At 45.1% G+C, this 14,685-nt stretch overlaps 1 protein-coding gene across 1 annotated transcript in view; it reads left to right on the top strand.

Moving 5' to 3' along the window:
• The first annotated feature begins 783 nt into the window (after positions 1–783).
• Positions 784–14,685, top strand: part of YWHAG (tyrosine 3-monooxygenase/tryptophan 5-monooxygenase activation protein gamma) — a 28,946-nt gene continuing 15,044 nt past the window's right edge. The window contains exon 1 of the mRNA XM_058711916.1: positions 784–1,099. Within this exon, the coding sequence (XP_058567899.1) occupies positions 1,013–1,099 (87 nt within the window). The 5' untranslated portion in view covers positions 784–1,012. The remainder of the gene's footprint in view (positions 1,100–14,685) is intronic.

Here is a 14,685-nt window from a genome sequence, read left to right on the forward strand (position 1 = left end):
TTTCTGTAAATTAACCAGTATGCCCGGCCAGTATTTGTCCTTCCATGTTTTCACCTCATCAGGTCCAAGAACCTCAAAGTGCGTGTGGGGAAATGGAAGCCTGTGGGGGAGGGTGACAGTTTAGCTCCCAATATTAAGCTCCGTAATTCAACCCATCCAGCCGGCGGGCACCACCCTGGCAAGTTTGGACCTACGGTGGACGCGTGTCCTCTCCTCTGTCCCTCCTTGGCCTGCTGCTACTTTATCTCTTAGACGGGGTCCAGGGCTGAGGTCCTGGCCCCCTCACCTCGTAATTTCCCGGAGAATATGGGGCGGGGCCGTGAATCAGCACTCGCTAAGACTGAAGCAGCCTCAGTCCCCGCCAGGGGTCCCCCGTGGCCGCGGAATTAGAACCCCTCCCTTCACCTCCGCTCGCGCGCTATGACCATTGGGAGATGTAGTCCTAACTGCCCCTTTGTCCTTGATCTCTCCAACATATCACCCCACTGCCGGGCAAACTACAATTCCCAGGGGCCCACGCGCTGGGGACCTGGCAGGGCGGGGGGCGGTGTGAGGGGCGAGGTTGGGGGTGATCTGGAGAAGCTGAGGCGCGGGAACCGGGGTAAAGTGAAGAACGGGGAGCACTGTCAGGGGGGCAGCGGGGAAGGGAGGGACGCCCAGAAAGCGAAGGTAAGCTGAGTTGGGGAGGAGAAGCCCGAGAGGCGGAAGGGCCGGGGCGGGGCCGGGGCGGGGTGCGCGGGCGGGTAGGCGGGACCGTCTGCGTCACGCGGCGTGGGAGGGGCCGCAGGGGGTTGTCCGCCCGCGGCACGCACAGGAGCCGCAGCCGCCTCGCGCCTGGTCCCGCGGTCGCAGCTCAAGCCGCAGCCTCCGCGCCGCCGCCGTCGCCGTCGCCTTAGCTGCTCGCTTCGTGGGTCGGTCTCTCCGGCACACGGGCTCCAGCCGCGCCGTAGCTGCCCTCCGAGTCCTTCAGGCCGCCCCGGTCTCCTCACCCGGCCCGATCCAGCCCTCGAAGATGGTGGACCGCGAGCAACTGGTGCAGAAAGCCCGGCTGGCCGAGCAGGCGGAGCGCTACGACGACATGGCCGCGGCCATGAAGAACGTGAGTTTCTCCTCCCCTCCCCCCGCCTCGCCCCAGTCCCTTCGCAGACGCGGGTCTTCGCGTGGACGGCCCAGGGACTAGTCGCCATTCGCGACTGCAGCGTTGACTGCCCCTCCCCACCCACTCGGGGAGCTGGGGAGGGCCCCGGCAGCGATAGGGACCCGGGTTGTGACGCGGCCTCTCCCCGAGCGTCCCCCAGGGCCGGCGGCGCTGCCTTCTCGGCCCTCCCCGGACTCGGGCTGGGGCGGGATCTTGCAGGGCTGGTCTCGGGAGCGGGGTCTCTGGCCCCCGCGTCTCCGGGTCCGCTGGGGACTTGAGCGGGGGCCGTGAACATCCTTTGTGCCCCACTTCCCCTCCTCCCAGCCTGGGCGTGGGGGCGGGGGGACCGCATGGATGCGGTTCCTCTTTCTCTCCCTGGTGTCTGGGCGGCGCCTTTCCCATTCACTCATCAGGTCTCCTGGTTTTCTAATACCCCCCCCCCCCCCCGATATTCCCCATTGCCTCTCCTGACAGATCCTTTAGAACCTCCACAGAAAAAACGTAGGCTCTCCTGAAAACCTGGGCTCAGTGGTGCAAAATCGAAACCTTGCTGCTCTCACGTTTTTGTTAACAAAAGGCTCCTCTTTCTCTATACCCCAAAGCACGTCCTCTTGCGGGGAACGTATTTCTCGCTAGCGTTTTCATTGATCGTTCTCGACATGTCATCTCCGTTTTTTCCTAACGTGTTTTGTATTGAAAAGGGTAGGTATTGTCTTTAAAATAAAGGTTATGCATTTAGCTGACTGGTTTAATTTGTGACAAATGCTGTTTCTTTTTTAAATAGGCACACATCTGTTGAAATTCCTATAAGTCGAAAAAATATTCTCCCTAATCTGATATTGCAAACAAAGCAGTGGTGGGAGGCAGTATCAAGTCATTCTAGAAGATTCTGCATTTGTCATATTGCAGAGAGCCTAGACTGGGTGGAGGCTGGGAGGAGTTATTTTAAAGGAGGAAAAAGTCTTTTTTTTTTTTAATAATTTGTTCTGTTAGATACATCCGAGGCTTAAAAAAAAAAAAGCTAGCGCATCCTCATGCTGATGAAAAGAGAATACTGATGGCCAGTTGTCGCATTTTGTCTGGGATGCAGATTCCTGCCTGTATTGCACCATTTTGTCAGTAACACTACATTTATCTAATGGGCTATCAAAGAGTTTGATATTAGAGGAGGGGGCAAATATTGAGCATTATTAAATAAAACATGGGAAATTATCTGGTTAATGATTTAGGTCTCCCACTGTCTTAACATTTAACTTCCTGTCTTATGTAACAAAGGTTTTTAAAATGCATCTCCAGTGTGAAGTGGATTCAGGAGTGTATCTTGCGTGTTAATTTTTTTTAATGAAGCAATGTAGGTATCCCAGCTTAATCCTTGAACAACTTTGCCGGTTCATAAAAGATAACAATGCTGATGCTTTTTTATTTAAGCCGGCTACCGTACCAAAAGATTTTTATCTCATTAAGGAAGAGACTTGATTCTGAAATGGGGAGTATTGCCGTGTTAATGTCTTGCCACAGATGCTACCTTAAAACATTTTAAAGCTCAAATGAGAAGTTCTGCTCTTAATAGATATCAGTGTTGGAAATATGTTTAGTTCATGTTATTTAGACTCTTCTAATTTTTCCATGTTTCTAGTTTCACAGGAAAGTGAGTGACCTCGCACCTATATCCATAGCAACCCAGTGATGTCACACACAATGACACAGAGGCTGCAATGCACCTAAGGGCTGGTAGGGAGTATGCAAATGGCATTTGTCCAAGGTAATGCAGAAATTAGCAGATAAGCAGGTGGAATTGAGGACTTCATCTTATCCACCAGATAAGAATTGGTCCAGAAAATAAGAATAATCATTTACCTTTAGGCATGCAGAGCAGTGACCTCTAGATATGCCAATTCATTTTCCAATTTCTAGTTTACCCACAAAAGTTTATAAGCTACATTTGTATTTTTAAACATTTGTCTCATTGTTAAAATTGGACAATAATGGAATAAAGATAGAAATTTTAAACAAGAATATGTCTTAATCATAGTGCTGGGGTGGGCTGTATACTTGGGTTTTTTGCAGATTATTAACTTGGCAGGTGTTAATAAAAACCTTAAAAAACTCTTGACTTCCTACTGGGTCGTTTTCAGTAATGTTAGAGAGTGAGAACTGGTTACAAAACACAAGGCAAAAGTTCTCTTGTGCCTCTGGTCCTTGTCAGTATGGAGGAAAGGGCAGTTGTAAAATAAAGCAGACCTTTCTTCAAACCTACTTACTGAGGAAGTGTGCTTACCTCTCCGGCCCTCATTTTCCTCATCTGTGAAATAGGTCAATATCCCCTTGAAAAAGATGTGAGGATTAAGAAATTAGTAGGTGTTCGAAAATAGTAACTGTTTCTAAAACTTTGATTCTTCCCCTGTTTATGAGAGTCATCTCCTCATGGAGAATTTGGGAAAGACAGAAAGATACAGAGAAAAATACTCTGTCCTGTCACTCAAATGAGTGTTCTTCTAAGGCTGAAATCCTAATGATAGAGGGATTAAGACTATTTGCATTTAATGAAATTATCCTAGTAATAATGTCACTGGGGCCTGTGTGGAGGAATAAATTGTGTGTGGGTGACATAACACAATAGGAATGAAAATCGGCATGCAATATTTTGAAAAGGAAGAAAGAGGGAAGTTTAGGGTTGGGTTTTTTCCTTAAGTTATTATTTTTTGTGTTAGTAATCCCTATGCCCAGTGTGGGGCTCGAACTCAGGACCCCAAGAGCAAGAATCACAGGCTTCCAAATGAGACAGCCAGTTTGTTTGTTTGTTTGTTTTTTATTTATTTATTTATTTATTTATTTATTTATTGCTGTTTATTTTTGAGAGAGGGAGAGACAGCATGCAAGTGGGGGAGGGGCAGAGAGAGAGAGAGAGAGATCTGAATCAGGCTCCAGGCTCTGAGCTGTCAGCACAGAGCCCGACGCAGGGCTTGAACTCACAAACTATGAGATCATGCATGACCTGAGCCGAAGTCGGACGCTTAACCACCTGAGCCACCCGGGCGCCCCAAGGTTTAATTTTTAAGAGAAGTGTGTAGTCTTCCATTTAAGGGGAAAGGGAACACCTAGATGTTTCTTGTTAGATGGTTCTGTCCTGTCCTTCGGATTCTAATAGCCTCTGAAGAGAAGTTAATAATCTAAGTAGGATACTAGTATTCGCCTCCGGAGGGAGAAAAGCTTCTGGGCTCCTCTTGTTGAAGTGACCCGATTGGGGGGTTTGCTTGCAAAAGGCCTTCTTAATTCTATTAAAAAAAAAAAAAAAAAAAAAAAAAAAGTCTTGCTGGAATCAATATAGTTGAAAATTCTTCCTATCTTAAATATTGTGTTTTTCCTACTAGCCCTTCCAGGAGGGGCCAGATCAATAGCCATTATCACTAATGGAGTAATGACACCTCTGTAGACTTCAGAGGTGGAGTTCTGCCAGCCATTATTCTAAGTCATGTGGTTTCAATTGTTCTCTTCTTTGGGGTGGGAAGGATACAGATAACAGTTGGCTTTTTATGTAGTAGTCTTTGCAGTAACTGAAATGACGATTAAGTGCCTTTTCTAATTATTAAAAAAAAAAAAGCAACCTCCCGTGGATCTTTTGAATTCTATCCAGATAAAAGGTGCTGCTAAACGTGTATTCTTGTTAACAGAGCTTTGTGTTAAGCAGACCGTGGGGGGAGTTTCATCCCCTAGTATTGGCAGGAAGCCTTATTTATTTGTTAAGCCTAACTCCTAATCGTTAAGAAGAAAAAATAATTTTGTTTTTATTGAGGTAAAAGTCAACGTAACATGCAGCAAACCGTTTTCAAGCGTACGGTTCAGTAACATTTTGCACATTCGCAATGTTGTGCAACCGTCCCCTCTAGCTGAAAAACTGGGAGAATGCCGTTTCTAAAAAGGATGATGGCTTGGCTATAACTGGCTGGATTTCAAAACATTACTGATTCAGGAATGTGTCAATAATGAAGTAACCACAGCAGCTTACAGCCACTGGTAATCGGGATCCTTCTCTTTGTTTTCTAACATCTGGACCTTTTTGGCATAAATTGAAAAGAAAAGAGACTTGTCTCAGCTAGATTAAGATTTCCATGGAAGTTCCAGAGCTTAAAAACCATATGATGGTCCCCCAAATAAATAACAATGTATCTGAAATCGGAACAAACTATTAATCATTTGGAGATTATGGAAATTTTGCTGGGTTCGTACTAGGACTCATTTTCCACTCCAGTGCTGACTTCGTTGTAAATGATTTCTCTGCTGTGTGGCAGCAGTCCCCTAATGAGCACCTCACGACACCCTAATGAGCACCGCGCAGTGCTGAGAGGGTTAGCTGTTCAAGCACGGATGCTACACTGATAGTCCTGTGTATATGATGTCACACACATCGTTTGGGGGCTTCTGAGGCTGCCAGGAGCTTCTCCCTCCCATAATCACCAGCCTTAACCCTTTTATCTGGCAGGGCATCTGACTGTTTCTGTATTGCTATCAGATTCCGTGGGATGTGGGAGAAAGAGAGCACAGGCCATCTTAGGTACTTACTAGTCAAAGGAGGAAAAAAATTACACATAAACCACCGTCTTTTGTTCGTTTGAGTAAGCTCTGTGCCCAACGTGGGGCCTGAACTCAGGACCCTGCGATCAGGAGTCACACGTGCTACCGACTGAGCCGGTCAGTCGCCCATCTTTTGTCTTATTTTCTAAGTTCTGTTAGTGCTTAACCAGATATTTAAGGTTATAACCAGAGGATGCTATGTTTGCTGCCTTTGTAGGTTGTGAAGCCTGCCAATATCATCTACCTTTTGGCCTTGCCTTTCATAATCCCTTTCTTCTTCTCCCCAAATTCTGTTTTAGGTGTGAGCTGTTGAGTTTGGTTCACTACCACCACATCATCCTACTTTTTAAATTGGGCACTTGTAGAGATCCTTGAGTTTTGTTTTTTCTAATTTATAAATTTGAATAGTGCACAAAACCGTTCTGTGAGAAATGATCAGAAGTTCCCAAAGGAGAGCTTTAGTTTAAAGGTAAACGGTTAAATAATTGGTCTGGTCCCACGATCTTGCAGCAACAATAAAAATTACATCTTAAGGACTTGGCATGAGTCTTTTGTTTCTTTTCTTTTTAAAGAACTGGCGAAGTCTAAGCTAAATTTTCATCAGCATTTCACCTGTAAGGGTGTGTCCTACAGAGGGAGACTTTTCCTTGCATAAGTTGAATACTGTTAATGTGCTGCGTAACGTTAATTCAGTTGTGACTAGGTAAATGGAAATGAGAGTGTTCTCACATACACAGATTTTTTTTTTCCCCTTCTAAGTTTTTACTTAAGTGATCTCATGACCCCGAGATCAGGAGTCGCGTGCTCTTCCAACTGAGCCAGCCAGGCACCCCACATAACAGAAATTTTTAAACATGAGGTTTAGAAAATAAATTTCCAAAGAAACTCCTCGGTCTTATCCTCCTAATCTTTGGAGTAATACCGTATTTTTGGAGAGATGGATGAAAGCTGAACTGAGTAGGACCCAGGTGTAGTGTCAGCTTTCTCCTCTTAATTCTGTTACTAGAACGGGGGTGTCAGAGCTGGGAATAGGACAGTGACAGCAGTGGGCAGCTGCACATGTAATGACAGGAGCTTAAGAGGAATCCCTTAGCCGCCCTCCCCCACAGCCAAGTGTGTAGGGCAGCTGTGGCGGTGGAGAGAAGGGTAAGAGGTAATCAGAGGAAGGCTTTCATTTTTATTTATTTTAATGTTTGTTTATTTTGAGAGAGACACAGAGTGAGCGGGGGAGGGGCAGAGAGAAGGACACAGAATCCCAAGCAGGCTCTGCACGCTGTCAGTGCAGAGCCGGACTCAGGGCTCGATCCCACAAACTGAGATCACGACCTGAGCCAAAACCAAGCTTGGACGCCACCCAGGTGCCCCAAGAGGAAGGCTTTTTTAAAGACGCAGGTTTGTTTTGAGATATATCATTTAAATGTCCAACACCTGAGCTCCCATACTTTCATAACCTGGATCTAGGAAACCGTGGTCTCTGGTGCCGGTACTTTAAGGATGTGGAAATAAACTTTCTTTTGCCTGAATTGTTCCAGTTCAGGACCCTTCAGTTCAATACAGCGCTCCTTTTGTAGCTAACAAGAACTAGCAAATGAGTATGTGTGTGCCCTGGTGGCCCAGCATGGATGGTAGCCTTGCAGGTAATCCCACGCCCCCTGCCGGTGCAGTTCTCCTGCTTGAGCTGGACAGGTTGGGTGGGATAGAAGCTATTGACAAATGATGCCCCGCTCTTCATATACGACCTATATCTAGTCTTTGTAACTACATCTGTGTAATAGAAATAGACGTTAGACACTAAATTTTTTCTACTAAGTCGAAAATGACCCAGTCCAGAAGGGCAAGGAGAATTCATGGGATAGACTCAGAAAAGAGCATCCTGAAGCAAGGAAAAGCTAGTTGGGAACAAGTGGGTAGTAGAGAAGGAATATTCCTTTTTTTTTATTTTTATTTTTTAATTTTTTAAAATTTTTTAGAAAAGGTTTTATTTTTGGGGCGCCTGGGTGGCGCAGTCGGTTAAGCGTCCGACTTCAGCCAGGTCACGATCTCGCGGTCCGTGAGTTCGAGCCCCGCGTCAGGCTCTGGGCTGATGGCTCGGAGCCTGGAGCCTGTTTCCGATTCTGTGTCTCCCTCTCTCTCTGCCCCTCCCCCGTTCATGCTCTGTCTCTCTCTCTGTCCCAAAAATAAATAAAAAATGTCGAAAAAAAAAAAATTTGAAAAGGTTTTATTTTTAAGTAATCTCTACGCCCAGCGTGGGTGCTCAAACTTAACAACCCTCAGATCAAGAGTCACATGCTGCACCAACTGAGCTTGCCAGGTGCCCCTAATTTTTTTTTTTTTTAAGTTTATTTATTTATTTTGAGAGAGAGAGGGTGGGTGGGGAGTGGGGGACAGAGCATCTGAAGCAGGCCCTGTGCTGACAGCAGAGTGCCCGATGCCGGGCTTGAACTCACAAACTCTGAAATGATGACCTGAACAGAAGTTCAGACGCTTAGCTGCCACCCAGGCGCCCCTAATTTGTTTTCTTTTGGGAAGGAATATGGTAGAGTATCTTGAATTTGGGGATGCTGTTAATGTCCTTTTTTTTTCTTTTTTTAATTTTTGAAAATTTAGTTATTTTGAGAGAGAGAGAGCGTGCAAGTTGGGGAGGGGCACCGACGGCTAGCACAGGGTCCAGTGCCAGGCTTGAACTCGTGAAACTGAGGTCATGTCATGACCTGAGCCAAAATCTAGAGTTTGATGCATAACCAACTGAGCCACCCACCTATGGGCCCTGGGATGTTAATTTCTGAGGGAGTCTTTGGAGTCATCGTTGGGGGTGATGACTGATGACAAAAACGTCTGACCTTTATGATGCTAGAAAATTTGGGGGAAAAAGATAGGTATCCCCATAATTCCCCATGCAGGGGTATATGTCCATCATGTCTTTTTTTTCCTTGGGGTTTAGGCTTGCTTTTGTACCGTGCCTTCTCCCTTGACATTCATTATTTCAAGGAGTTTTTTTTTTTTTTTTCTGTTACTAGTATGTTCAATGGCTGAATAAGTCTGTGGATGGGTCATAATTATATTTTTATGTAACATCCATGCTCTTTGCAAATTTGTGGTAAAATTGCCATGAATTCTTTGTGGCTAAAGCTTTGACCACAGTTTGTATATTAGGACCGAGACCCAAAAGTGGAATTTTTGAAAGCATAAAATTTTAAGCCTTTTGAAATCATCAGTAGTACTGCGTGTTCTTAAAAGTAGTGAAAAATGTAACTGAATAGGTAAACGTATACATGGTTCAAAATTCAAGGATGCCCTGTTGCCCTTTTACTACATGAAGAAAAATAAACTGAAGACATCTGCTCTCAACAGATCTCCCTTTTGTTACTTTTTTCTGGTTGGAATGACTGCCTTTAAAAAGAAAACCCTGGGGGCACCTGACTGGCTCAGTCTGAAGAGCATGGGACTCTTGATCTCTAGGTTGTAAGTTCAAGCCCCACGTTGGGTGTAGAGATTATTCTAAAAAATGGACGTTACAATAAAAAGAAGGGACACCTGGGTGGCTCAGTTGGTTAAGTGTCCGACCTTGGCTCAGGTCATGATCCTGTGGTTCATGGGTTCGAGCCCTGCATCAGATTCTGTGTCTCCTCCTCTCTCTGCCCCTCCCCCATTTGTGCTCTGTCTCTCTCTCTCTCAAAAATAGATAAACATTTTAAAAAAAGAAAAAACAATGATATGAAAATTTTCAAAACATTTGTTGAGATGAATAGTGGAGTAAACCTCCCCATAACCTGCTTCACCAGGTGGCAGCATAGCAGTCAATCTTTTTATCTACGTACTTGCTTACTGGTTGGTCCCCTTGGGATTTACCATCTTGGAAGATGGCTTCTTACCGACCTAAAATTACCCCTTTTTTGCTGTAAATGGTCAAGTTCGCAGCAGGGTCTCCCTACATTTATTTAAATTTGGCACCCTGCAAAGTAGTTTCTTGCTTAAACCATTTAATCCAGATGGCGGCTGATAGTCACTTTTCCCTTGATTTTAAGGTGCTTCTCTTCAGTTGACATGCAGGTGATGTGTTATCTGTGGGGTAAGAGTGTGATCACTACAGGACTGGGATTCCTTTCTTGCTGCCTTTTTTCTTTTTTTTTTTTTTTTTTTAATTTTTTTTTTTTTCAACGTTTTTTATTTATTTTTGGGACAGAGAGAGACAGAGCATGAACGGGGGAGGGGCAGAGAGAGAGGGAGACACAGAATGGAAACAGGCTCCAGGCTCCGAGCCATCAGCCCAGAGCCTGACGCGGGGCTCGAACTCACGGACCGCGAGATCGTGACCTGGCTGAAGTCGGACGCTTAACCGACTGCGCCACCCAGGCGCCCCGCTGCCTTTTTTCTTTAGGGTGGGGGAGGTAGATTCTTCCAACAGAAGAGCTAAAACCCAATGGACTTGCAGAGGATGATGCAAGTAAACACGTTTTGCTTTTGTTTCGCCCTGTTACTTGCCAGGCATTTTTTAAAAATCCTTTTTGCCTTAAGGTCAGTGTCCTGCTGAGTATGGGGGTGCATGGGCGGGTAGATAGCATATGTGATAGCTCTCTGAGCCCAGACAGCCTGGCTGTGAATCCATGCTCTGAAGTATGGAGCGGACCAATCTAATGATGTTATCAGTAATTTAGATGGATATGCTGCCGTTCTATTTATTTTTTGCCGTCTGAAGGTCCTGCAGTTAAAACTTGAGATTTATGGGACAGGATCTGTTTACTGAGGAAAGGAAAATAATATGGTAAACTTCAAACAGGTATGGTAACGGCGTAATAGAGTAACAGGGCACTGAAGTCACACTGGACTTCAGTGGCTCTTTCCTAAAGAAGTGATGCTGGCATAGTGTCTTGGGGGACTGCAAGGGAGGGGGGAACATGTAGAGGAAGGACTGTCCTGGGAGAGGGAATAGCATGTGTAGGTTCAGAAGAGCAGAGTGTGGTGCGGGATTCATTGATTCACTGTTGGTTGCTGCAGTACTGTGCATTTGAGGGAATATTAGCAAAGGAGTCCAAAGAGGTAAGTAGGAACCAGTTTATTGAAGGGCCTTGTGGAGTTTGAGTTCTTTCTCTAAGCTCTGGAGAGTCATGGAAGGATTCTAGGCAGAGGAGGATCATGATCTGATTTTTGGCCTGGAGAGATTTGGAAACTCAAGGACAGCGAGACAAAGGGAGGGAGACTAATTAGAGCATTACAAGGGGTCTAGTTTGAAGGAGGAGAACCTGGACAAGGATAGGGTAGATCAGAGACAACTTGATGGTCGGAGATAGAATAAGAAAGAGGAAGAAGGAAAAACGATGGAGAAGAGGAATGCAGCTGTCCTGCAGAGTTTGGGGAAGCATTTAAGTGGAAGTAGATAAAAGATAATGGCTACAAGATAGTACATGAGGAGCACTTAGAGTAGTGCCTGGCACAGCGTAAGCGTGTGTGTGTGTGTGTGTGTGTGTGTGTATTTTTAGATGTTAAATATTTTTATTTATTTTGAGAGAGAACGAGCAGGGGAGGGGCAGAGAGCGAGGGAGAGAGGATTCCAAGCAGGCTCTGCAGAGCTGGACGTGGGGCTCAATCCCACAAACTGAGATCATGACCTGAGCTGAAACCAAGAGCTGGACTCTTAACCTACCGAGCCACCCAGGTGCCCGTAGTAAACATATTTTTTTAGGACCAACTAAAGACTACGTTCTGGTCCAAGAGCTGGAGAATACGTGTCCCATTCCCCCTCTAGAACTGCCATTCTAGTGGGGGTCACTGTATATCCATGGTGGTTAACACCAGGCGTAGTAAGGTCACCTAGGGAAAGCAGAGAGTTGGAGTCAAAACATGTAACCCTGGGGAATAGCACTTCTATAGTTACCAGAATGAGGAAGCCGAGTTGGTAGTGATGAAGGCAGAAAACCAGGAAAGAATGCTAACGAAGGGAAGAGAGTGTCAGGAAAGGCGGAGTGGTCGGCAGTGTTGGGTTCCTTTACGAATAAAAATTTAAGTTGGCTTAAGGGAACATTGGTTAGGGATATGAAATGGGAAGGATAGTTAATGGCATTTTACTAGATGGGTACAGGGGTGGAGAGGTGGGGAGTAAACGAAAGGAGGAAATGCTAGGAAGTATAGGCTTACTTTCTTTTTTTTATTAAAAAATTTTTTTACATTTATTTATTTTTTAAGAGAGCACAAGTCAGGGAGGAGCAGAGAGAATGAGACACAGAATCTGAAGCAGTCTCCAGGCTATGAGCAGTCAGCACAACCCCAACGCGGGGCTCAAACTCACAAACCGTGAGATCGTGACCTGAGCCGAAGTCGGACGCTTAACCGACTGAGCCACCCAGGCGCCCCTAGACTGAACTTTCAGAAGCTTGATTTTGTAGGAAATAAAGAGATGGAAAAAAAATGAGATTAAAAGGCATCACTTGTTTTCACCCTAAACTTGGGTTATATGTTAATGGGAAAGAGCAGGAGAGGAGGAGGGAACATACAGGGGAGAGAACGACTGACCACTGGGCTCATAGAGGGAAGAAACACTTAGTTGGCGCATAGGGAGGAGGCAACGATAGGAGAAGTTGTTTGCCAAGAAAAGGCCTTGGAATCTGCTTACCTAGTGGTCGCTTTCCTCTACAAAGAGGCAGTGGTAAGCAAGGATCGCTAGGCAGTGAGTGCAGAGGGTCAGAAAAACCCTAATGCGCAGCGGCTGGTCTTCTCTTGGTGTGTCCCTCGGTCTCCCTCCCTGTCTTTACTCGCTTCAGTTTTGGGTGGAAGAATAAAAAAGGCTGAGTGATTGGACTGATTGCGCATTTGAATGCTTTAGAGCTCGTGGAACAGAAGGACAAGGCACAGGAAAGTTTATATTTAAACAAAAACAATGGAATTGGTGAATCTTAGAAGAAAGGAGTAAAGTCTGAAGGGGAAGAGAAAGGATGGGATTCAAGAGCACGGTGGGAGTGCCAGTAGGTGGGAGTGAGGACTGGTATTACTGGAGGTTGTAAGAGTTTGATTTTAAGTGATTTCTCTGGGGGTCGCCTGGGTGGCTCAGTCAGTTAAACATCTGACTCTTGGTTTCAGCTCAGGTCATGATCTCATCGTTCGTGAGTTCGAGCCCCACATCAGGCTCTGCATTGGTATTATGGAACCTCTTTGGAGTTTTCTCTCTCCCTCTCTCTTTGCCCCTCCCTGGCTTGCACTGTCTCTCTCAAAACAAGTAAAATAAACTTAAAACGAGTGATTCTGGAGCGTCTGGGTGGCTCAGTCAGTTAAGTGTCCCACTCTTGATTTCGGCTCAGGTCATGATCTCATGGTTCATGGGATTGAGCCCTGCATCAGGCCCCATGCTGACAGCATGGAGCCTGCTTGGTATTCTGGCTCTCCCTCTCCCATTTGTGCTCCTTTTCTCTCTCAAAATAAATAAGCAAACTTGTAAAAACTTAAAAAATAAAGTGAGTGATTCTGAACAAAGAGGTCAAGGGTGTAGCTTGGGTGAGAAGTTGTCAGATTTGATGAGATAGCTGAACTATTGTTCATAATGGATTTGGGGGAATAGCCTTGGATAATGGAGGTGGAACAAGAGATAGGGACATAGGTGAACAATCCCAACGAAAGTGAACGTGACGTTGATTCTGGGAGAAGTTGTAGAAGCAAAGAAAAGGCCTAAAAGTGGAACTTATTGTAAAAGAAAGTCAGTATGGGTTTGTAGAAGAAGCTGTTTAATTTTTAACTAATTTTGATTGAATTACTTTTTAGAATAGGGTTATTTGACTACCAGCCAAGGGAACACTGGAATATGTATACCTGAATTTTTTCAAGACATTCAGGTCAGGTGTTTTTCCTCCTATGTGGGGTTACACAGCAAAGTTTTGACAAATGTCCTAGTTGTTAGAAAGTGAGATCAGACTGGAGCAGTGGGTGGAATCTAGGGTAATGAAATGGCCTTATTTTTTTGCTTAAAGTCTTGTATTTTGGCCCCCAAATTCAGCTTTTCATTATTCCATGTGGTGCCGATGGCACTTAACAATCGCACCTGCTGGGGGCAAAGAGACCTAGGGTGTTGATTGAGATCGCAGTAGGAATTCAGTCTGATTGATTTTCAGAAGTTAATTTAAGCAGAATTTAACACTGCAAGATAATATTAAAACAAGTATATAAGTGAGTTTTTGTTGATATCAGATTACCCCAAACAAAGATTTCTTACTTCTCATGATTCTGTTGTTTGGCCAAGTATTTTTGGTTTAGGCCAGCCTCAGTTTGGCTAGATGAAACTACAGTGGCCGTGGAAGTTTCCTAGCAGCAAGCCCTTCCTGACTCTCGAGCACTTTTCAGGCCTTTGCTTGCCTTATACTCGATAATATTCCACTAGTTAATGTAAGTCACATGACCGAGTGCAGCCTGTGGGGTGGAGAACTGTATTCCATTTCTTCATAGGAGGAGCTACAGAATCATAGTGAAAAGGAAGATGTGTACAGGGTTGGGAAGAAATATTATTGCCACTTTTGCAAACAGTCTGGGCTTGATACATCATGTGTAAATTCATGTCACTTACACATTCAGAAGTGTGTGTAACATGGTGATTCATTGGTGAGTGCAAGGTGGTACCTGCCCCTTAAGGACTTCAGTCTTCTTGGGGAAAGGAAAGGTATACAGTTAACGGTACAAAGCGTTAGGAATCGGCAGCATGTTGGGGCGCCTGGGTGGCTCAGTCGATTAAGTGTCTGACTCTTGATTTCCGCTCGGGTCATGATCTCACAGCTCATGAGTTTGAGCCCCGTGTTGGACTCTGCACTGGCAGCACGGAGCCTGCTTGGAATTCTCTGTCTTCCTCTCTGTGTTCCCCTGCCCTCCCCCACCCCCTGCCCTCAAAAATAAATAAATAAAAATTTACCAAAAAAAAAAAAACAACAAAAAAAAAACAGTATAAAAGGTGGAAGGTAAAAGTTACACAGAGTAAGCAGTGATTAGAGCTGCCTGAGAATTTT

This window comes from Neofelis nebulosa, chromosome 18, assembly GCF_028018385.1.
Source record: "Neofelis nebulosa isolate mNeoNeb1 chromosome 18, mNeoNeb1.pri, whole genome shotgun sequence".
NCBI classification, from domain to species: Eukaryota; Metazoa; Chordata; class Mammalia; order Carnivora; family Felidae; genus Neofelis; species Neofelis nebulosa.